Consider the following 24,461-nt stretch of genomic DNA (forward strand, 5'->3'; position numbering starts at 1 on the left):
TGCTCGCCAAGGACAAGGGCCGCTGGGGCCTCCGGAGTGCGCATCCCCACCGCAGGCCCTCGCGCCTCCGCCTCTCGGGAGGGCCCCGGCCAGCCCCAGGTACGGGGCTGCTGGGCGCCCTGAGCCGCTGTGGTTTGTGTGGTGTCAGGTCTTCGGAGGCACTTTTTAGAGTGCACAGAAGAGTGCTACCTGCAGGGCTAAAATGTGTTTTCAGGGACCACGTGCATACAAGGAGTGAAACTCGTCGGGTGAACATCCCTGCTGGGCTTTGCCTGTTAGCTTTTATGGCTGGTTCTTAATTTAAATTATCTAGAAAGGAGGTGAAATTTAACTATAAGGTTTTGTAACAAAACACGTGTCCTGCTTGTCATCACTTCCATGCTTTAGTTGCCTTTCGGCATAAACTCTTGACTTCAGTAAGATTCAAGGCTGCTGCTGCTGCTGCACTGCCGAGTTAACACCTAACAGCTCTTCTGACACGGTGGCTCTTGTGTGGTTATCTTTGGCCTTCAGGGTTGTATTTCCGTACAACTTGGAATGACAAGGGATGTGCTGATATTTGGCAATCCAGTTGTCACCTTCTTCCCAAATTCCCTGTGTACTGTGCCCAGTGTGCTGGGTAATCTTATGTTAAATGGAAAAGAAAAAGCTCTCTTGTATTTTTTGTAAAGATCAGAGTATGCGTATAGAGAATGTAAGAAATATTGGGCAACTGTTGAGAACTTGCTTTTGTGCTGGCAAAGGCAAACACTGATTATTCATAAAATGTTTCTTTGGATCTAATGTCCCACTATATTTATAGGGGGAGTTAGGGAGCTGTGATAAAGAAGAAGAAGAAGCAAGGTAAGATTTACTTCCTTAAGTAAACAATGAAGTTGCTGTAAATATCTTCACTTGATCATTCCCTTCATTGAAGACTCCTCATGTAGCCCAGGTTCAGGCTAATTTTAAATTTCTCAGTAGGCAAGGAAGGTACTCCTTCTTTTTGTGCTTTCTTGCCTGGCCGTCAACCTGCAAGGGCAAATTCACTCTGACAGGCTTTTCCTACCAGCTTTGATACCTTCCCTTTTAATTCTACCAACCAAGCACAGAGGAAGAAACTCCAAAGGCCAAGTTTTCTTAATACTGTGTCCGTAACTGGTCCATGTCCCTTCAGTCAGGATGCCATCGATCCTGGTAGCTGTATTAACTCTCTGATGTTGACTAAGGACATATTCAGTTACTCAATGTCTTTGTTTTGTGAACTAGTGAAAAAATATTTAGGTCCATTTTAGGATTTGTGTTAAAGGCACTATGTCCAAAGAGACATGATCAGGAATTTGGATAGAATATTCTTGCTTTACAGGTATAGCTGCACCAGCAGATATGCTCCCTGCAAAGATGTTCCAGGCACAGCAAAGTGTGGGAGACACTGACATCACTCTGAGGCTGAAGACAGTCCCATCTCTCCTGCCTGGTGAGTCTCAGCAGTCCTCATAAGCACTTTGTGGTCTTCCCTGGATGTCCTTTTTGCCAGTCAAAAGCATGGTGACTGGGAGTGAAGAGGAATCACCATAAATCAGAAGTTTTATAGAATGGTGTTAATGGTTCTTCTCATGAGATGTAGAGAGTGTGGAATGATGCCAAATCATAGGAACTGGTTTTTGCAATTTGTCTTAGCATAAACTCCTCAGAAATTACTGGGCCTTTTTCTTTTGAGAGACTACGCCAATGTGAGTTGGTTATGTAGGAATGGGATCAGAATGAGTGAGCAGTTATGTAAAGCACAGAAATGTTTGAAGAAGGTTATGCTGGGGAAGAGCACCTAAGGCAGGCAGTTAGAATTTTGTTGACGGTCCCTTCCTTCACAAATCAGTCATCTGGTTGGTACTGCAAAAGAAGTCCCAGGGAAAAAGAAAATTGGGTTTTTTTGGCTGTTGGGGTGATTGTTTGTTTTGGGTTTTTTTTTTCCTGCTGCCCTAAAGCTGCATTGTTTATTCTGTTAAAGTGTTGTCCCTGAGATTAAAAGCAGAGAAACTAAGGAGGACAAATTTAAGAATGCAAAAAATCAATCTCATGTCATTTTAGGAAAAGGTCTGAGAACAGAAAGTCAGTGGAAATATTCCCAGTGCATGTAGCTGGGGCTGTTCTGCGGGTTTGTTGCAGCCACAATTATAATGAAAGTCCCAGAAGACTCTTCAGTAAAGTCTTCTGTGACTTTGGCATTGTTCAAATCCTTCCCATGCAGGTGTTGTTGGGAAACACTCTTTACTTGCTTATGTAGAGAACTAAGAGTAGGCCATAGGGGTTTCATGAAGAGGTAGATAACTTAACATGAATTGGTAAATACTGTGTGAAATATTATCTGAAATGGGATTTGGAAAAAGCTAATGGTAAGGTAAGTTCCCATCTGCAAAAAGACATTTTTTTTTTCTCTGTCTTCCAACTGATACTAAAACATGGAGACTATGGTCCAACCACTAATATCTTTATTCAGTTTTTAATTTTCTCTCAATAATCCTGAGTGCCCACTGCAATATAAATATTTTGTTTGAAGTCTGTTTAACATATTCTGACCTGTATTTGTAAATGACAAATCTAACATCTCTGCAGAGCAAGACAGGTGATTAATCATGAATGTGTGGATACCCAGCTAAGACATCTTGTGCTCTTAGTTGAACTTTCCAGTCAGTGTCAGCTGGGGGATTCAAAGAAATGCTGCCAACTTTAAAAAATTGATTTAATTTTGGAAATATCATTAGATCAAGTAACACAATTGAAAAACTGAAAAATATTAGCTTTTTTTAAAAACTGAAAATTAGTTTATAGGAGTGTGTTTAGCACTTGTGAATGGTAATTTTTACCATTTCTCCTGTGAATTTAGCCTGTTTCCCTTATTGAAAAATATTTAAATATTTAAATATAGCCAAGTGTGTTGCTTGGGATAAAGAAAACCCCACACAATAAAAGATGCCAATATTTTTTAATTTAAGGCATTTAAAGGCTAGAATAAGATATGTATGTAGCTGTTTAGCAGATACGAATAACAGTTGCAAATAACATATGTTCAGTTTAGCTCTAGTTATGCTAATGAAAACTAGAAAATTGGAAAACACTGAAGGTAAAAAGGTTCACAAAGAAAAAAAAAATTGAGACTTTCCAAGGCGTAGTTCAGAAACAAAACTTAGTCACAAAGATACCAGCACAAACATTTATTGCTTTTTTATAGAATAATTTTATTATCCCAATATGTGTTTACTCACTGTTAAAAAGATCAAGATAATTTGTGTGAATAATACCCAATTACCTTATATGGAGTAAGATAATTTTATGTTAGGTAATAAAAGAAGGATTCTGTGGGGAGGCAGAAGTCCTTTGCCATTGCACCAGTGCTGTCCTCATCCCAGCCAGTCTCTGCAGGGTGCTCATTAGTAGATGCTTTTTCTTAAAATTTCAGGTAAGCTGCGTAAGTTTTTTCCTCCATAACACATTAATTACCTGTGAGTGTTCCCTGAAGGAACTTTTCAGCTGTAGATTGGAATATTTGTTTTCTTACACATTCATTTTCTTTCTTTGTTGTCTGCATGATCCTAGATTTCATGCATTGTTTTTTTAATGTTTAAGCCTTGTGTATCATGTTTATAGTGCATCCTTCTTTGCTTATTCACTATTGCTTATTTAAAATTTTAACTAAAATTCTTTTATCTGTTACTGTGAAAACCTTTTTACTTTGGGATAAGTGGTTTGAACTGTAATAATTCCCAGCTCAGAGTGGAGAAGATGCGGTAAAAACACTAGCTGTTCCTGCATTAATAGTAATGCTGTGAAGAACTTCTTAAAGTGACAATGTAAATATTTACACTTTCAAACTGTAGTTGTTGAAAAATAGGTGTATTCTTTCAGGCTTTCATTGATTGCCCAAGATGTTTGCAAAAGCAACGAAGAATTTTGTGAGAGAAACTGACAGTGGAGGTGACTTGATCCCTGTCTCCCACTTGAATGCCTCAGACAAAGTGCAGCTTCTGGGCTTAGTTACAAAGAGGAAGAAATTCTGGTGCTGGCAGAAGCCCAAGTATCATTTCTTGACAGTCACCCTGAGTGATGTGCTTACTGAAGACAAACCGATAAAACCAGGTAAAGCCATACTTGGGCAGCACTATTCTTGCAGATAAAAAGAATACAAAGACTAGTCTTTTTCTGTTGTTATTCTCAATCGTGTTACTAGAGGGCTCCTTTCAGAGGAATACTCTGAAGTACTCTCCATCTGTTGAAATGAGATGACTGGATCTTTTCTCACTTGACTGTTCATTGAAGTAAACCCAGTAATAATAAATATTTGTTTTAAAAAAAAAAAAGTTTTGCCTAGATAAGACTACTTGAATTGAGTGCTGAACGTGTCAAGCTGTACAGTCCTGCTGTTTAATAACAGCGCTCTCTGCAGCCACAGGAGCTCCACTAGAATATTTTTGGGGGATTCCAGTTTGTGATAGTAGCGTGAAACTATACTATACTCCAGGTCAAAAAGCACTGCATAAACAGTGTCCTCTTGGTGACGGTAGCCTAGGGAATGCTTGCATAGGCAAGGCCAAGCAAGTTTTACCACTGCTTTCTTTTTTCTCGCACAGACTGTTAAAAATGGTTGACCCATGTACTTCTTTCCTCATCCAGTTGCAGCAGTCCTAACCAGCTTTTAGGATTAACGATCTGGAATCTCACAGTTTTGGGCATGTCACAATTCCATACAGGAAAATAGATAAGTCCCTAAGTTTAGATGTTAAATTGTAGCTGGCTTGGAAGATTAGATGATTCTGAGTCAGTTCTTTGGTTTATAGGTATATAAGATTCAGAGTTGTTTTAGGATGATTAGGTGCTTCCACGGGTTTTCAGTGACCTTTGGGACAGCCCTGTAATAACATATGTCAAGATAATGGCAAAATATGAACCCTGTTGTACAAGCAGGTCTGCTTTGTAGTTTTTCTTTGTAGCTGAAATAAGTTTCAATCATTCTTTATAAATCTTCTGTAGCATCTGAGCTCAGCATTTCAATCACATTATGTTTTCCTAAAATTGCAAAATATAAAAGATAGCAGAGCAAAGATGATGAAAATGTGGAAGAAGCAGAAGTAAGAGTTGCACAGCTGTAAATGTCATTATTTGCCTGCTTGATACTGTTCCTTGCCTTCACTAACTTGTCATATTTTTGGTAAGTTTCTGCTTTTCCAATCACTTCAGGACTGTTTCAGCACTTCTCTTCACAGGTAGAAATTACTTTTATTGCTTTCCTAGTAATTGTGGAGTCTGACTTTGCAAAATACATGGGGAAGTTTGAAGATTTTGTTCAAGGAAGTATTGAAACTTCATTTGGAAAGATCAGCCTGGGAGCTGGAGGGAAGGGCTATATGGAAAACCGGTCCTCATTTGGAAACCTGAGGAAGCAGGAGATTGACTTGCAGCAGCTTATGAAAGACATCAAGGACAGGTATGGTTTTAATGTGGGCATTGTAATGGCTAGGAAGGACTACTGAGCTGAAAAGACTTGGGCCAGCTCTGATCACTGAACAACTTTTTCTGTAGTGTTGCCATAGTTTGAGAACTGTTTTTATTGTAAGCTCTCCTTTTCAGGTGATAAATCATCATACAAAAATAAAAATTTCCAGATTTTGAAAGCTTGATGGTCAAACGTTTCCCTTTCATTTTAAAAACATCTCTCCGCAATTTAATTTTACATATTTGCATGAATTAACACATGGAACAAGAGCCAAATCCTCCCTTCTTTGTGGCACTGTACTGAGGTAACAATCTGGAGAATGAAATGGATTGGTGTCTCTCTGCTCCTGGGGCAAATGATGTGAAAACTGAATTCAGAACTACTAGTGTTCTTGTAAGCAGGCTTTATAGTTTTTTTGTGTGTATGTGAGCGACTGTGCTAGAAAATTGGATGTGAAGTTGAAGAAATAACAAAGATGAGCGAGTATTGTCAATACAAGTTCTACTAGTTGGACAAAATACAGTGTATAGATGTGTTGCTCACTGTTGTACACTGTAATAGGTGAAGGGAACTATAATAGTAATTTTACAAGATGTGCAACACTTCCTGTCCTACTCTGAAATTGGATTTATTTAATCTTGCAATAAGACAATCATGGACCAAAGCGTCCTTGGCAACCAGCTGTACTGCAGGTCTTGACTCATGGGAGATGAGGGTGGTTCGTTTGTGACAGTGTACCCTAGACCTGTAGCAGGTGGTGTAGTGCATTTTAATAACGTTTGCTGATACTCTGAAGATAAAGATGATAGTTTTTTGTTATCACTGCAAAAGTTGTTAGAAGCAGTGTAAATTTGCTTTAGTTACATTGATGTTCTAGAAATAATCAATTCTCCATTTTCACTGGAACAAATGGCTGCTGTTCTTTTTATCATGAACATTCACAGGTCAACAAACCTATTCTAATAGGGCACTTTTCTATCTTTGCACTAAGTGCCTTATTAAAGGCAGAAAATACCGGCCTAATAGTGTGTACCAGGCCTGTAAAATTACTATGCATCTAGTATCAGAAAAATAGTGTCAGTCAAGATTTAGAATTTTTTTTCTAACACTAGAGAGAGTCTTATAGTATAACAAACTGGTGTAACTATTATTTAGATCCGTAAGCTTTTACTTAGTTTTCTGCAGAAAGTTACCTACTCTGTTCAAACAAATAATCCTCCCATAGCGAGTCAGATTTACTTCAGCACATCTTGGGGCTATAATCCTGAATGTAACTAAATATTTAGAAATACCTTATCTTCTTCTGAGTGTGGAAAATCAGTGGCTCTAGACAGATCTGAATAAAACTGTAAATGAGGTTAATGTGTATGCCACTTTATACAAGGAGCTAGTTCTTAATTTATAGAAAAGATGCTTATGGCTTATTAAGGCTTGTGATACAAAGTGTATAATTGATAGCCAGTCAGTCTGGCTCCTGCCAGGTTGCTGAAAATGATGATAGCAGATTTTTTTTTTTCTTCAGCATAACACTGGAAATTGTGGCAATGCCTTACAATTGCAGTTACTCATTCATAAATATTCTATGATTTGTGATGGATAGTGTCCAAGCTTCTAGCTTTCATCTCGTACATGAAGCATTGTGTGGAATTCAGGTATTCAGCGTTCAGGAGTGCTGGTGCCCACAAGTCAGTGATTTTTGGATGCAAAGCCTTATGGTACTAAGAGTGTGTTTACTTGTCAGTCCTTGTGAGATGGGAGTCAGCTAATTGTTCCTGATTTAATCTAATGACATATGTTGCTTGTGCTTGTTTGATCAATTATTGTTTGGTTTGTTATTTCTGTATATATAGTGTAATTAAGTTGCATTTAAAAATGTTGTTCTTGTATTAGGCTGTTGAAGTCAAAGTTGCAGATAAATACCTAGAAAACGCTAAAAAAAAGGTGCTGTGTAGGTAATATGAAGTCACAGAATGTTATGAGAAAGGATTGAACAAAATAAATTTTGTGTGTCTGTGATTTAAAAAATAAGGAGGATGCCGCATAGAAAAAAGAGGAACTATCTGTTACTTGTGCTCTTCAAAAGTCTCTTGTATTCTTGGGGAGAATGTTCTATGAAGTAATTGTCGGGTTATTCTGTAGGGGAAATTGTGAAATGCCATCAGTAAGCTTGACTATAGCAGATACCATGTTCCAGTATGACTATAAGAAGTAGGTCAGAGAGGTTATATTTGAAATGGATTAACAAATGAAATATTACACGTCCGCTCTTGGTGGAAAGTGGAAGAGTGGATTTTACTCCATGACACTTATCTAGAGGTCTCCATTAGCGAAGGAACAAAGCTGGGTGAAGGTTCTCGCTGTGCAGCAAGCAGCATTTGTATGGAAGACATCAGACTCTTGCACATTGTAAATGAAGTGGAGAAGACTGAGTGAGCTGTGGAATTCTGGCCGAGCAGTGAGAGAGGTTTTGAAGTCTGTCATGTGGATGTTGTTGGAAGAAGTTGCGTTTGGGCAAGGCTGTGAGAGCAGGCCACCCATGTCTCTGCATCTGGGAGAGCAAGTGTGTTGAGGTGATGTTGCTCAGTGCAGAACTGTAAAGGTTTTTCACTTCTGGCTAGTTTGGACTTGTGAAAATTTGGTCAGGCAGGCAACAGTGCTGACTTCAATGTAAGGATGGAGAGAACTCACAGCAGTAAGCATTCTTAGTAAATTGTCAAGCTCCTTACTTTGAAGATTTGTGGGGTGGGTTACAGAGAGGACTGGACAGGATTTGTGGGACAAATGGTCCTAACCCCTGTCCTTTGTGGTCAGTCAAGTCAGAGATTCTGCACATGAAGGAAAGACCTGTGGTCTCAGCTGTGGAGTTTAGAGCAGGCTCCTGCTGTCTCCTTTAGCTGTTAGAGCCTGCTTTATTGCCAGGTGTCGCCTGTTTTCTCGTGCCTTCTGGTGGTTTCTGCCTTTCTTCTTTGTATTCTGCTTCCAGCCTGCAGCAAATTGCCTTTGTGCCTCTATTCTCCACTGCTTTCCTCATGCAAGAAGAAAAAGGTTGAATAAAAGCGAAGGAAGCCTTTGCATTATAGGAGAGTGGAAGTGTTTAATCTAATTAAATGTGGAGAGACTGAGACATAAATTCTTTTCTGTTCATGTTTGACCTATAGAGCTTCCAGCATAGTAAATCATTGACCTCAGGAAGGTTACTTAAGCAGAACAAACAGTCAAACAAAAAACCATAATCCTTATCTTTATAGTGATCTTTATACACACTCACACTCTGTGTGTTGATAATGGGACTTACCAATCCAACATCTCGTATTTTATGTAGTGTTACTTTTGAGTATTTCAGCTCAGGCTTCTCAAGGTGGGAAGGAGTATGGTGATGTAGTACAGGTCACACAAGACTGATGAGGGCTCCTGTACGATAGATGGTGAAAGAGATGGTAAGACTGATGGTTGTAGAACAGAAATAAAAGCTCTGCAACGTGACCTGTAAAATAAAAAATTAAATGTAATTCCATGTGCCTGCATGCGTGTATTCTCAGGGGTTTAACTCAGCCCTCCCTTGTTATTCAGGTATCTTCTTGCTATTCAGAGTGTTAACGCTAGCAAGTTCAGCTCTTGCAAAAATACACTTGTAGATTCAGCAGCCATTGCTTTGCAATACTTTAAGCCCTGTTCTGATTGTCAAACTTTAACCTTGTTGCATTTTGCTCTCAATGACTCTTTTCAATGATAATTTAGATTAGCTGGGTACTTGCTTACCTCATGTTGTCTCCTGTTTGAGTCACTGAGAAGAGCAGAATGTTTTACCTTCCACAGGCTGTGCTCCAGTGATAGCTTGTGATGTGTCCAAACACAATGCTAGAGTCCAAGGCGTTTTATGATAGAAAGTTCAGTGCCAGCATTCTAGAGGAGAGCATTTAACTGTGGTGTCCTAGAAGAAAAGGTATTTGTAACTGTTGGTAAGGTTATGTGTTTTAAAGCTCTGAATCTGTTACTCACTTAGTGGGAAGAGGAAAGCATTTCTACTGGCTTTACAGTTGAACACATCCCACTGAAGTCTCTTGAGTCTTAGGGCTGGGGCGGTGGCCGTGTCTCTGCAGCACAGTGCAGCTCTGTGCAGAGGGCACCAGCTTACCTCTGAGACACAGTGCCAGTGGGAGCGCTGCATCAGGGACCAAGTTGGCCTATGTTTTCAGACTCTGCTAGTTCTGCATCTGACCCTCAAAACCACGAGCACAAGGGGGTCTAAGCCAGTGCCACCCCAGGCAGACTACTGTAGAAGCAGATGGAAGAAAAAGTCTCTTGAAGTATTTTGGTCGTTCGTTTATGTAGAGTTAAATCATATTCTATTTGCTTCTTATGTTACCACTTATTCAGAAACAGCAAACCTCTATTTAATCTCTATTTTTCTACGTTTTGATTGTTTTGTTTCTTTTGCTCTAAATTTTGGGGATGTATGGTGAATTTGTCATCCTCTAAAGCAAGCAAAAAATACATCATATGAAAGCAAATAGCAAATTGCTGTTGTGTTTCTTCATTATATTTCTTTCCCTTTGGCTTCTTAGGTCAAATGTTAAAATTGAAAGTTCTTAGTGCCTTAATTTGTATTTTCAAGATACTTAGCACACCTCTTCAGAGTCATAAATAATTACTGTGAGGTATGTGATAGGCTTGGTGGTCTGTTATTGTGATAACCAATAGCTCTGGTTTGGCAGACACTTCTATGAGGAGCGGTGTTTGTGATTGTTTGACATTTCTTCAATTTTTGCTTAATCCAAAGATTCACTTCATTCCAAGCATAAAGCATGGCTTTGCACCAAAAGGAGAAAAGTTATATTAATAATCTCAGGAATGTTTGGGGTGCTTTTCTAGTGGCTGCTGCATTGCTTCAGAGGTATTTTTTTTTCCCTTGTTTAAACAATCAGCTTTAAGGTTTTCAGACAGTTCGTTTCAACTGATTGAACTTTCATATAAGCATGTAACTCTCCAAAGATCAAAAATTGCCTCAGGATATTTTTAATAAAGAACCAAGCTGACTTCAGACTTAGACTGCATAAATCCAAAACTCCAGAATCTAATGAATCTAAAACTTTTTTATTTAAATCAAGATATCTCCACTTTTAGTTAAGCGTTGTTATGTTCCTGTCGTATTTTTGGGGAATTGCCATTTAGCCCCATGAATGGCCATTTACAGTAAAAGGGAGGAGAAAAGACTGAATAAGTTGAGCCAGGGATAGCAATCTTTTAATCTTCCAGCTATCTTGGTAGATTTATCTGTTCACAGAAAATTGAGCATCTCATCTGAAGACCTCCAATGGGTATTTTGCAAAAGTGTAGTATAATTGACACATTTGATCAATCAAGTACAGTTAAGAAGTTGCTTTAACTGTTACCAGAAAGACTGTTAACACCTCAGAAGACAGGGTAGTGAATTTTGTCATATTTTCTTAGAAAATAATCCTCTCTGGGCATTTACTTACTTCTGCTCATTCTAAGTCCCTAACTATAGATATAACTCCAGCAGCATTTAAACACATGCTGAATTACATTGTGGAGTAGGGATGACTTGTTAAGTTGGATGTATGGGCTAGAGAGTTGAGGTCGCTCCCACAGTTAATTATTCTTTTGACTGTAATGCTTCTGGTCACTAATTGTAAATTGTGAAGTTATACAGATGAGTAACAGGAGTTTATAGTGAGTGTTTTTTTAGTAATCTTTTCCAATCCCAAAATCCATGATATGTTTTCTATCTTTTCTAATCCAGAACCTTGGTAGGTGCTGATCCCACTCAGCCAGTTCAGGGTTTAAGTGAACGTTGAAACAGATCTATAGCAAGCTATGAGGGTTGGCACTGAGGTGCCGCTCTCTCTGTGTGCTGTTCATCCCTCAAGGACAAATTCTGATGACTGAGAATTTGGAGTAAGAACTTGAAAATTTGGCAGCAGCATGTCAGGGTGCTCCTTTGCCTGCACATGGGCCTTAGAGGCCAAATCAGCATTCCCAGTGATGGTTGCCTCAAGCTGTCCTAGTCCAGGCTGAGTCTGAACATCAGCACTTGGGTGCAAAGGAGCCCACGTCACCTCCCCTGTCAAGAAGCAAATTATGGCACATCTGCAGCAGGTAGAAGGACATACAGAGACGGGGTGACAGGATGGAACGATGACAAGGAGATAAACAAGACCGAGTTTGGCCAGACAGGGCTGGAAAGTGGTAACAATGAACTGTGAGAAGGAGGGGAGACTAAGGCTGGGAGCCTTAGTGATAGTTTGTGGTGTGCCCAAACACAACCCTAGAGTTTAAGGGGTTTTATGATAGAAAGTTCAGTGCCAGCAGTGCTGGGGCAGTTGGTGTCATCTGAGGATAGAAGATAGCAGAGAAACGAAGTGGGATGGGTGAGCTGGCGGGCTGTGGGACAAAGCTGACATGAATGAAAAGAAGAGGGAAGAAATGGGACTTGATCTGGTCTGGTAAGACAGAGAAAACTGGGAAATATTGTAAGGAAAAGTGGGGCTTGATGACAAAGGGGGAAACTAACCAGACTGGAGGATTGCTTTCTGCTTATTTCCTAGCTTCCACTAGCTTGACTGCAACTTCACTCTTTCTAAGCAGAGCTTTGTGATGTGTGGATAATACTATTATATTACAGGCTTATGATGTATTATGCTATTATATGTATTTTTATTGTGTGTGTGTGTGCATGCATAATGTATACAATAGAGTGCTAGGCTGCAGGGAGTTCATAGTATGAACCATGAGCACAGTTCTTTTGTTTGTCCTCCCTGTAACTTTTTTGTTAAAATAATTATTTTGAGTAAAGACTGAAGGATTTGACTCATTGACTTATTGAGACTGTTTATGCTAACATGAGACTGAAGATAATGGTTAGTCAGGATCCCCTGCTATGGCCGAGTTAATGTCAGTGTGAATTCACAGTAACAGAGGATTCAATCCAGTGACCATGAGCCTGGGTGGTTGTTTTCATATTACACTGGAAGCTTAAAGTTGTCTTTAGTTCTCCCTTGCTTTGTTTTTGCTTAGAAAGTAGCCAGATAACTGCCATTTTTGCTCAGAGTAAGGAATCAAGAATTCAATACGTGTGTTGGGACTTAGTATGTAATTACAGATATTTACTGCTACCAAATAACAAAAGAGAGCATAATAGTTTTGAGGAGACTGCTCATACAAAAACCATTGTTATTGCAATAAAAGCTTCTCTAAGCAATTAAGAAAATGTTTTTCCTCAGTTCTAGTATTTATGTTGTTAATGGCATCTTTTCTTTTTCAGAACAATAAATCTAAACAGTAGATTACTGCAACAAGTAATAGAAAGAAAACATGAAGTGCTGTGCATCTTGAGAGAAAAGATAATAACAACTCAGAAGTGTACAATATCTGAACATGTCCAGACAGAAGAAAAAATCAGTGGTGTGATGGGATGCAGTAAAAAAATAATAAAGGTGAAAGTTATTAAAAATCTGCAAGGAATAGAACATTTGCAGATTATCTAAGAAGAAATTGTGATTTCTCCAAATAGACTTCAGAGTATTTTTCATGTTCCCTTAACATGTTGAACTCTCTTCCTTAACATGTTGAACTCAATGAACTGCTTAGTTCTGAAAGTTCTGAAAGGTAAAATGTTTTTTCCGTTGCCTCACTGGCAAAAGATGACATCTTTTAGCGTGAGCCCGGGATGTGGTTTCCATCAGTACTGCCAAATTGTGATTCAGTTTCTGTGTAGAGCAGAACAGAAACCAAACATATAACAATTCACTGCAAGTTGAAGAGCAAAAAGCATTGCTGAAGCAGATTTATTTGAAAAGCCAAGTATTCATGTATCAAAAGTGCTTGCAGTGTCTACAGAGTTTTAATACTTATTGAGAAGCTATTTGGGTTTTGATCATGGGAGTAGAGATTAACTGCATAGTGAGGATATCTGAAAAATTGCCTGTGAATTGAAAAGGAATTACCAGAGTCAAAACATGCTCATTCATTGTAAGTTTGTGTGTTTTGTTTTGTTTTTTTTATTTTTTTAAGCTTCGGATGAATCACTTCTGCATACAGGATGTCTCCAGGGTGCAGTTCAACAACCCTCTGTGGAAGTGCCACCTTCCTGGTACCAGCTGGGCAAAAGGGGTGTCAGGATAGAAGAGAGTAGGGCAGGATACTGCAGTGGGTGCCCATTGCCAAGTGACACAGTGTTTCATGTGTGGCAAAAGCTGCACCTGGATCTCTACTTTGTACTAGGACAAAGTAGCTAAGAGTTTGAGAGCTGCTCTTGGCATTGTGCTTTTACCTCGCTGCTCATCTAGTTCTTTTCATAGATGTCAAATGTAATGTGCTAAAGTTAGACAGCATGGAGACTAAAGCACATTCTTTCCCTGTGTTTTTTCCCCTTAATTAGTCTCTGTTTAAGCTACACAATAGCTGAATCAGATAAATGGTGAATAAATCTGTTCTCTAGGTTTCAGTGAGTGAAAATGCAAGCATGATGAAGGATGCTAGTGTGATCCTTGAAATTCCTCCTGCAACCGCTATTGCCTATGGTGTAATTGAACTGTTTATAAAGCACAGTGGCCAGTTTGGTAAGTATAAAGCTCATTTTCCGTGGATGTGGACAGAGCTGTCTGTTGGACAATGATTTTCGCATTTCACTGTGTATGAACATGATGTTGTTTGGTCTCCATTGTCTTGATAGTTATTTGTGCTGTGAAATGCTGTTCTTCTGATTTAGTAATGTTTTTTCACTTGTTTGAATAAATCATAAACTCAGAATAACTTAAATTTCAGGGAACTGCAGGAGGTCATCTAGCTGAAGCCCCAGATCAAGCCAGGTCCAATTTTTCAAGTTTGATCTAAGTTCAGAGTTAGATCAGATTCCTCGTATCCTTGTCTATTCAAGTTTTGATTATCTCCAGAGATGGAAATTCCATCACCCCTCTGGGCAGCCTGTTTTCATACTTGACCACCATCATGGTGAATTATTTTTTTACTTTCTTTAATTAGTCTCTCTTGCCTTTTGTCCCGTCATCATACAGAGGAGTCTGGCTCTCTCTTATCTTCATGCTTCCATTGGGTAGTTGTAGATAGCAATAATGTTCTCCCTTAGCAATATTTTCTCCAGGCTGGATAAACCCAGTCTCTCAGCCTTTTCTCATACATTATGTTCTCCAGGCCCCTGTGGTCTTGGTGGCTGTTTGCTGGGTTGCTTCAGTATGTGAATGTCTGTGTTCTACTGGGGAGTCCAAAACTGGGCACAACACTTAGAATGCAGTCTCCCAAATTGAAAAATCACTTTCATTGATCTGCTAGCTACACTCTTGTCAGAACAGCCCAGTATCCAGCAAACTTCAGTAGCTGTGAGGGCACTCTGCTGATCCTCTTGAATTTGCTGTCCAGGTCTTTTTCCACAGTTTTGCTTCTAGCTAGCTGGCCCTCAGCCCATGCTGTTACCTTCACCTATTGGCAGGGAGAGTGAATGCAATATAGATTGATGGTCAACCAGGAATGTTTAGACAACGATCATGCTAAGAAAATAATTATTCATAAAGTGTAGGACTGGAATTTAAACTTTTCTATTTTGCAGTTTCATATATGAATTGATCTCAGAATGGTTGCAGAAAGGACCTTGTCATGTTTTCTGGTCATGATTTACTTGTTTCAGGTTGAATACTTTCAGATGTCAAAGTAAAACAAATGTTGAAGTTGGCTTTTGGGGGTACAGTAAATCTGCTCTATAGAATCACCTGAGTTTTTCTTTCTTGTCTGTCCTCAATTAAACTCCCTGACCTAAAGGAGGTTTCAGGGAATGTTACACAAGAAGGAAAGAAATCAGAGGGACTGTATAGAGATGGAAGTTGGATAGGACTTATGCGGAGAGAAGCAGAACATACATTGAAGAAATAATCGAAGTGCAGTTGAGACTTGAATTCAGGATGCACTTTATTTGGATAAGAAATGCAGAAGCTACTCTCCATCATTCACCTTCAATTAACTTCTGATGTTAAGGAAGTCTGTAGGTTCAGGAATATAAATAAATATCGTGTAACCTGTAAAAAAAATTTCTGAAACATGGAGTTGCTCCATCATAGAATCATTAAGGTTGGAAAAGACCTCAAGGATCATCAAGTCCAGCGCAACACCACCTAACTCACTAAACCATGTCCCTAAGCACTACAACTACACCTTTCTTGAACACCTCCAGAGATGGTGACTCCACCACTTCCCTGGGCCGCCTCTTCCAATGCCTGATCACTCTTTCAGTGAAGAAATTTTTCCTAATATCTAGCCTAAACCTCCCTTGGTGCAACTTGAGGCCGTTTCCTCTTGTCCTATCACTTGTTACTTTAGAGAAGAGGCCAGCACCCACCTCACTACAACCTCCTTTCAGGTAGTTGTAGAGAGTGATAAGATCTCCTCTCAGCCTCCTCTTCTCTAAACAACCCCAGCTCCCTCAGACACTCCTCATAAGACCTGTGCTCCAGACCCTTCATCAGCTTCGTTGCCCTTCTCTGGACCTGCTCCAGCACCTCAATGTCCTTCTTGTGGTGAGGGGCCCAAAACTGAACACAGGATTCAAGGTGCGGCCTCACCAGTGCCGAGTACAGGGGCACAATCACTTCCCTAGTCCTGCTGGCCACATTATTGCTGGTGCAGGCCAGGATGCCATTGGCCTTCTTGGCCACCTGGGCACACTGCTGGCTCATGTTCAGCCAGCTGTTGACCAGCACCCCCAGGTCCCTCTCTGCAGGGCAGCTTTCCAGCCACTCTCCCCCGAGCCTGTAGCGTTGCAGGGGGTTGTTGTGACCAAAGTGCAGGACCCAGCACTTGGCTTTATTGAAGACTGAACACAGAGATATAGCAAAGGGCATTGACTTCATAGTCATAATAGAACTGTAATTCAGGGTAATCAGGTGCAGTTAAGGCTATCTGACTACATAGGTGTGTAGCTTATAGCTTGCTTACATGATTTCTAGATGGAAATTCCCCTGTCCTGCTTGCTGACAATACATGGGTCTTGTTAATGATCTGTATTTCTCTGATCTTTTTCCACTTCTGCTTCTTTTTCTACCTTTTTTTCATGTTTTATGTTGTATCTTTTAAGCTTCGAAACCAGCACAGCTTGTTGCATGTTTTATCTCAAACAACCTGTGTCTTGCCTCTTTTTTTTTTAATTACTGCTGTCTTCCCTTGCCTGACTGACATTGAGAAGGTAAAGTGGAGGAACTAACAACAAAATTAGGGGTTTGCCAGCAACAATAAGTGTGGTGGAGCCTAACCTTCAACTTCGTAATGTCTGAGCAGAGATCAGCATCTGTTTACAGAAATAAAAATAAGCTTTTGAAGTTAAATCCAGAGACTAATGTAGTCCTTTCACATGAGACTGAAAGTGAGGAGTAGCAGGTGTAATATAATTCTCTTAGCAGATAATTATGGAATAAGGTGCATGTAAGTTTTTGTTTGTTCCTTTCTTTGCCACAGACAGTGCTTGAGTTATTCTGTAAGCAAGAATGGTATATAAACGTTCTTAAAAATGTTCTGGCTAATGTGACTGGACATTCTTGGACATTTTTATAAATTAAAAAGAAAGAAAAAAAAGTCTGATCTTTTTCTAATTCTTTTACCATAATCTTTTCCTGTAATAATTCTGATTGATTTCTACAGGCTAGTTTTGCACTACATGTAAAAGCTGTTCCTGTTAAGGGCTTTGCAGTTTTGTGTTTCTAAAGTTTCACTGCAAGTCCTCTTGTTCTGGCTTTACAAAACAGGAGGTATAGTAGCACCCAGCTGATTTGCTTTGTTCTCTTCATTGCTATATATGTGTGACTTACTTCATTTTAATTGTCTGTAAATTAAACAGTCACAATCTTTTCAGCTTTTCCCCACAAAGGACTGTCTTTGCCTTTGATTGTTTTCATTGATCATCTCTGGTTTTGTTCCATTTTGTTAATGTTTCTGAGTAACTACTAAGATCTAACTGCACTAGTGGAGGTTTGTCATTGATGGATGTAATAGAATTTAACAGAGACGATATCCCAGTATTAAGTATAGTCTTTCATTCACTTATTTTCCCTTTTTATTTTTTTAAAGAGTATGACAAAATTAATGAGATACAAAAATAATGATCAGTCCTATTAGTACAAAACTTTCAAGAGTCCTCTATTTTCCTCTGAATTGAGTCCTATTACAAGATTTAACGGTGGAGTCTGTGTCTCTTAAAACTTTTCACATGATGCTTGTGTATTGATTTCCCTTATTAGCATCATTCTGCCTTAGGAGGGCAGGTAGTTTATTAGCACTATCTTCCTCCTTCAGGGTTTGTCTGAAAGCCTTGTTACTGTCAATGAAAGCAACGTGAGCATGTTGGCCTAATGGTGGCTTAGCTGCTCTCTGGAGTCTTGTTGCTTTGGGAAGTTCTTTAATTTGTGTTAATTGCTTTCTGCTCCTCTGTAGCTTGCTCTTTGCTGTGAAGGGTTATGCAGGCATAAAGGTCCGTGTCGTCTTTCTCTGTGGCAGAGATTTGTTTGTCTGCTCTCCCTTTGAAAAAGCTTTTTGCTGATGGAGTGCTCTCCATGCTTTCTTATCTGCTTTGAATGTCCTTAATTTGGTGAGACAGACTCTTACAACTGCAGAAGGTTATGTTTAGGTTTTGTGCCTGGTACAGGCAAGTGCTGTGCTTGATTAGTTACTTTTCTTTTTTTTCAGTTTGCTGTCAGGTATTACTTTAAAATTGAGCTCCTCTTGTTAGCCTGCCTGTGTTCTCCTCAGACCTGCTGCAGAGTGCCTGGGGTACAGTTTCAGATCTTGCACTTGAGCCAATAAAAGGTGATCAAAATAATGCATAGGGCTTTGGTTATATTCTGCATCTTTTGGGCACAGTACTGGACACGTGAGCACAGAATTTGGTATACCAGATTTCCCAGCATAACTGTTACAAAGGCTCCCAGTGTGCCTTCCAGGAGTCCTGTAGCTTCATCAGGTTGGGAGCATTGGGGTGGCAGGAAATGGACAGTCTTGGTTGGGTGCAGTAGGCCAGTGCTCGTCATGAAGATGAGGCACAATGGGTAATCCAGGCAGGGTGTGTTATTTTCTCTGTGAAGTTATTGCAAAGAGACAGTGTATTGCAGAGTGATTCTGTTAGTGAACATGCCTGAGTGAAGTCCTTTAGAGACTCTGAAAAGCCCCTGTTTTACACTCATCTGGAGAACTTGAGGATGGACCTGTGGCTTGGCTCAGAAAGAGGCGTGTATCAGTGTCATGACCAGAAGCAGCTCTGTGAGGGACTCTCAGAGTTCTTATGAATCTCAGAAGTTGCTTTCATGTGCCTCAATCATGGGTGGGTCCTGGAGCTCACATTACAGCACATCTCTTAAGTGGCAGAAAATGTGAAGAATTCATACCTGCATCTCTTGTATGCAGCGTTCAGGTTTATGGTGTCAGTGGGAAGTTTTCATGTTATTTGCTGTCTGCATTACTTTAATTCACGTGAGCTGGTATCACATTTTGTAGTTAGTAGCTGCACCGCGGGACCTTTGTGCACACTGTAGCAAACACCAGGGCTGCAGCAGTGCTCGGGAATTCATGTACATAGCAACCTTTGGCATTCTTTCTATCCATAAGTGATCAGACATGGAGAAGTCACATGTGGGAACACTAGATAATATAAGCTAGCATCTCATTCAGTAATTGCTTGTAGATTTTATTAATTATTTTTTTAAATTTAATTTCTAATTACAGAATTCTGTCTGCTAGATGAACAGCAAGGAGGTTTTGAAAAAGAAAGCACAGAAGGCTCAACTTATCCCCATTCAGCTCTACTCAGAGATGCTGCGTTTCTCTATCAGCCAGATGCTGTTGATAATGAGATGTACTCTGGGGCTAAAAATCTCATTCCCAGTGATGCTTCTTTAAGTGTATTGAAACAAGGTATTACCAGAAATACTTTACATGATTAGATTACAGTGAGTTAAGCAGCATGATAGGAGGAAATAATCTAGTACAATAATACATAAGAAATTATGTTAGTTCATTTTAATAGCCCTTATCAGGAACTCTTGGGGGAATGCACTGAAAGAGTAGAAACATTTGCTTCTGCAATAGATATATGCAGTGGTCTGTTCCCTGGGAACATCCTGAATCCTTTTGTCGTAAATATAATGTTACAAAATCAGCTTTTTACGCCAGTTCTATTACATTCCAGATAAGCTCTATAAGATCAGTGGTGATTTATGCTTTCATTCAGAAAGGGTCACTGAAAATATTTTTTCATTATTTGGAAAATAATCTCAGTAAACCTTCTCAGTTAAAGGTTATTTTAAGTCTCAGAAATCACAGAGACATCTCCCCCACCTTCAACTAGCCTCATTGTTTTCTGGGAAGCTTTGTAGAAATCTTTGGTATCAACTAAGGCTGATTAAATTAAAATGTGGTTTAAATGGAAGTTTGCAAATTGGTATAATGGGCCAGGCACAACTTGTTTATTGTAGGGATGTGGAAGGAAGGGATAGGATTCTCACCAGGGGAATGAAAAAGGGCAAAACAAATCAAGGCCTCAGAACACACTTTAGTTTTCCTCAGCTCTTGGTAGAGTTCTTAAAGCTGGTTCTAATGATGAACATCACTTTTTTTATCTCTAAATTTCACTCCTTTCTCATGGCTGTACAATAGACTGTGAGCAAAATAGACATTTTTTGTCTTGAAATAAATTCTGTCATTCTCCAATGCAGACTTATTTAAAAGGAATAACTATGTCTCCATGTGTATATAAAAACCAGTTATTTGTGAAGGAATAGTATGCCACTGTTTTGTTTTTTGTTTTAGCTTGGCATACCTTTGTACCTTTCCTGCAAGGCTTGGAGGTTTCTTTTAATTAATTGACACGAAATGTCTCTTGGAAAAAACTGAAAAAACTTGTTTCTACTGGAGCAATTTAGAGTAGGTTTCCTCTTCTGTTATTTGTAGAGACAGTCATACAATTGCATCAGATACAAAAAATATCTGCCTGTGGCTGGGCTTGCCTTTTTTTTTCCCCCCAGTAAAGTGATTTCTAGATCTAAAAGGCATCTTTAAAGAGAGCATGTTTCTTGAGCAGAGTGATATGAAGGGAAATCTCTTTTAAACAAGGTTAAGAATGCTTGCATGCCCATATTTTTGGAATGTAGAAAAACACATTCCAACTTTCCAGTTGGCATTATTGACTTGAAAACTTATTTTCTTTTAGCAAAGTGGTAACCTGATGTCATAAAACATTTTGGTTTAGTGTCATAGTTGAATTGTGGGGAAAGAAGTGCAGTGAACTCTCTTGTGCTTCTGCTTTATGTATTGTAATATATTCAATAGTTTGATCAAGAAGAGATTTTTATCCTAATTTTTGCAGTTATAATTAGGTCAGAGGTGTAGGGTTGAATTCTTTGATGCACAAGGTGAAATACGAGGACAATAACAACTTAGGATCGCAGCAGGAACTTTTAATTCTGTGTGTGGACTCATATCATTAACGTTGTAATTCATATTAACCCAGGGAGTAAGAAGTAAGGTTGTAAGCAGAACTCTTCATTCTAACTTACAGATGAACTTTCTCTGGAGATGAATGTTCAAGTGAGAACCTTAATATGTGGTTAGTTCAGTTAACATTAAAATAGTGACTTCTAAAATGCTAAAAGTACTGAACACCGAATGTTGATCCTTAGTAGCTGTTCTTGTTTCTTAGAATTGCCATTGATGCTTTTTTGGCTCAGATGTGTTCCAACCTTTCATCATAACTTTCTTGATGGAAATCAGGATGTCAAGATGACATGATAAATGAGCTTAGGAAGTGTATGGCAAAAATGTTAGCTATTTTTACTGGCATTTGTGTAGTAATACTTAGTTTTACTTTTTACTGCTTTCTTGGCAAAGATCTGTCATGGTTGAAGACTCAGTTCCAGCCCTTTGTGAAGCTGCCAGAAGACAAGCAAAGAGCTTTATATAAAACCCTTTGTGAACTCTTGCTCCATGAAGAGATGGTAACTGCCCTGGACGATGTGGTAAGCTGGAGAAACTTCTGCTTGCTTCCTAAAAGTAGTTTCAGAATAGAGCTAGCATTCTCTTTTGCTTGAACTTTTCTCTTTTCAAGAAGTTTTACTTATTCTTTTGATTCCAGTTAGATGATATCTGCACAGGAGACAAGCCAGATCTGAAGGAGTTAAATCTCACACAACAGCAAGACCTGGTTGACTTCTTGGAGCTCTTAGGGTGCAGTTTACAGAGTGAGCTGTTGTTGGAGAAACACCAGCCTCAGGATGAAGCACTCTTCTCAGCTGCTCACCTCCTCGTCAGTGCTATCTCTGGTATGTTGTGAATTAAGAGAACTATTTTTTAAAATTTTCCCTTTAGAAGCTCCCTCTCTGTTAAAGTGCTTATGGCTCTTTTCGAGCAGTTGGTGAGCTGAGTGAACGTCATTCTGATTTGTTCTGTTCCTTTCTATGGATTTGGTATACTGCACTTAGCATCCCTGGGCGTGAATTAAATTCAGCCCTCAATCACTGACAGATTTTGCTTGTAAAATACACATCCCCCCGGGATTGCTCAGCCCTACTTTCTGATGAATGTGGGCATTTCCAGTTTGTGTTCTTGTTGCATGCCAGAGTTCTTCCTGCCTAAATGCTGAGAATTACAAATTAGGTGTTGTCTTCTGTGTAACAGCGTACATTGTCGATGTGCAAACTATATTTAGCAAAAATGAATTTAACACAGAGACACTGCAATTAGAGGGTTGTTTTGCAGCTGCTGAAGAAGGAGATTAAACATAAATGTCAAACAAATGCCATCCTCACAATCTAGTTGGCACCACAGTGTTAATTAAAAGCTACCTGCAAAGTCCAAGACAGACTTGCCTGGCTTTTTCTCCTCTCTTTCAAATGTAAAGAATTTCCTGACATTAAGATAAAGAAAGGAAAGTCCAGTGTGGTATTAGTTAGATGTGGCACTGCAGCAAAATATCAGTGTGCATCCATATATGCAGAGTACCTGAGTAGGAAAGCTTAACTCATTTGTGGAGACAGAAAAGAAATAGAAAGGAGAAACCTGCTGATGTGGTAACACTTGTCAGATGCTATTAACAGCAGGGTGCAGTTAATTGAGTGTGTTGCATTATCACCTGGCTTTGGACATGTGCCTCGATGTTAGCAGCAGACATTAAATGTAGCTGGATCAAGAATCAAAAGCTTTTTTGTGCCTGTTGCTTCTATTAGAAATTACAGCCTTTGAGTTACAGAGTTGAAGGGCACCAGAGGGATCATTTAGTCTGTCTCCCTGCCCCAAGGCAGGCTCAGCTGTGTCATTCCTCTCAAATCGTGTTTCTGCTGAAGTCAGCACGTCCTATAGATTTTGAGAACGCAGGTTCTTGTTTTATTCAAGGCCAAAGTCATTCATCCAGCCTGCAGACTCAGAGTGAAACACTGGGGAAATGAGGCCAGAATCATGGGGAGGAAATCCCCTTTCCTGTGAGCTGCCTTTTCTCAAGGACAGGGATAGTCAGTGTGGGGCTTGCACCCCTCGCCCATCCCATTTTATTCAGCACTCTGGGAAGCAGGCAGGAAAGGGCTGGATCAGCCTCTTCCAAATGTCTAGCAGAGAAGTTGTGACGATTGTCCTCAGCACTGAATTGCGTTGGTCTCCAGCATTTCACGAGGTGGTGTACCTGTGGGTGGGCCTCAAAAATGCAGCTGCTCTGTCTTTGCTCAGCAGAACCCCGTAGCAGAGCTCACTGTTCTGAAGGTCCCCTTTCCAGCAACCAGCCTCGTGCAAGTGTTCACTGGAAACAATCTTTTCTTTTTAATGTTTCCTTCGCAGAGCTCTCCGACACACTTGTTCTGCTGCGTGCCTGCTGTGATCTTCAGGTTGTTCCAGCATTGTGTTGTTTGGTGAGTAATCAAAATGTGACTGTGCAGTGTGTGGGCTCCAGCAGCAGTAGTGACGGTGTTCTCTGCCTTACTGTGTTTCTCACACAATAAAGGAGACCTCAAGCTCCAGTGCAGATTTCAGCTGTAGGCATTGCTTAGGCAAGGTGAGAGTCTGACAGTGGGAAATGATGCAGGTAATTTACTGCAGACGGATACCTATAATTCTTGTCCTGGTCAAAGCCGTAACAATTCTAAAATGTTTCTGTATTTGGGAGATTTCGTGGGCTGTGAGCAAAAGAAAATTGTAACTTAAGCTTGAATTTTAATTTACTAATACTCTCAGTAACCATTTTAAAGTCTCAGTAACAGTAATTATCTGCCCTTGGGAAACAGAAATTTCACTTTGATAGCAGCAGTGCTTGGGCCTTGGCAAATTCTGAAGTTCCAAAACTCTGAGGCCATTCATTGGAACTGCTGAAGGAGTGAAGCAGGGCTTTTTTTAAGCTTTTTAAGCTCACTGACAGAAATAATAGTAAAAACCTTCAAATATGTAGGGCAAGGGGAGTGCTACTCTTTGCTCAGAGTAAGAATGTGAGAGTCAAGTGCGATCTGCTGTAAGAGAAGCTGAGCTGGGGGAAAGGACACAGCAGGAGAGCTGTTTCTCCTTAAGAGGTGCCATAGAGCTTTGGTTCTGGATGAGTATGTCATACTTGTCAAGGCTAATAGTAAAGGGAATCTTGCCCTTTTGCTGCTGCCTTGAAAGCTCTCTGGTATTTTGGTAAGAAAGAACTGAGCTGCATGATGGCAGGAACAACACTGCCTGGAAAATGTTTTTTAATGTCTCTGTCTTTTGCTCTCTTTCATAAATACAGCCTAACATCGCTTCAGCCGATGGCACTGTGATGCTGAACAGTCCTTTGGTGGCTGCTCTCACTGACAGAGGAAGATTTGATGTTGTGCGAAGGCTGTTTGCTTCATCAAACATTAGTTTGGAAATGACGGAGTCTTCTCTAAAAGCTGTAACTATGAAAGAACCTAGATTCTTCCCACTTGTTCTTTATGTTGCATTGTACGGATTTTATGCTTTAGGTGGAAATGTACAGGAGCTGTGCTGA

At 39.7% G+C, this 24,461-nt stretch overlaps 1 protein-coding gene across 1 annotated transcript; it reads left to right on the forward strand.

Moving 5' to 3' along the window:
- The first annotated feature begins 3,389 nt into the window (after positions 1–3,389).
- On the forward strand, positions 3,390–24,461 carry DFNA5 (deafness, autosomal dominant 5). Its single transcript, XM_010074649.1, has 10 exons — positions 3,390–3,436; positions 3,883–4,113; positions 5,266–5,458; positions 12,753–12,924; positions 13,929–14,049; positions 19,202–19,390; positions 21,362–21,489; positions 21,606–21,792; positions 23,297–23,367; positions 24,219–24,461. The coding sequence occupies exons 2-10, from the start codon at positions 3,903–3,905 to the stop codon at positions 24,459–24,461; spliced, it is 1,515 nt and encodes a 504-aa protein (XP_010072951.1). The 5' UTR covers positions 3,390–3,436; positions 3,883–3,902.

The sequence above is a fragment of the Pterocles gutturalis genome, unplaced genomic scaffold (assembly GCF_000699245.1).
Source record: "Pterocles gutturalis isolate BGI_N339 unplaced genomic scaffold, ASM69924v1 scaffold32332, whole genome shotgun sequence".
NCBI classification, from domain to species: domain Eukaryota; kingdom Metazoa; phylum Chordata; class Aves; order Pterocliformes; family Pteroclidae; genus Pterocles; species Pterocles gutturalis.

Excerpts from the sequence above, each read along its gene's own strand:
- DFNA5 (XM_010074649.1), top strand. The coding sequence starts at position 3,903 with ATGTTTGCAAAAGCAACGAAGAATTTTGTGAGAGAAACTGACAGTGGA. Across the intron at positions 5,459-12,752 it reads ATGAAAGACATCAAGGACAG|AACAATAAATCTAAACAGTA; the intron begins GTATGGTTTTAA and ends TTTCTTTTTCAG. Across the intron at positions 14,050-19,201 it reads AAAGCACAGTGGCCAGTTTG|AATTCTGTCTGCTAGATGAA; the intron begins GTAAGTATAAAG and ends TTCTAATTACAG.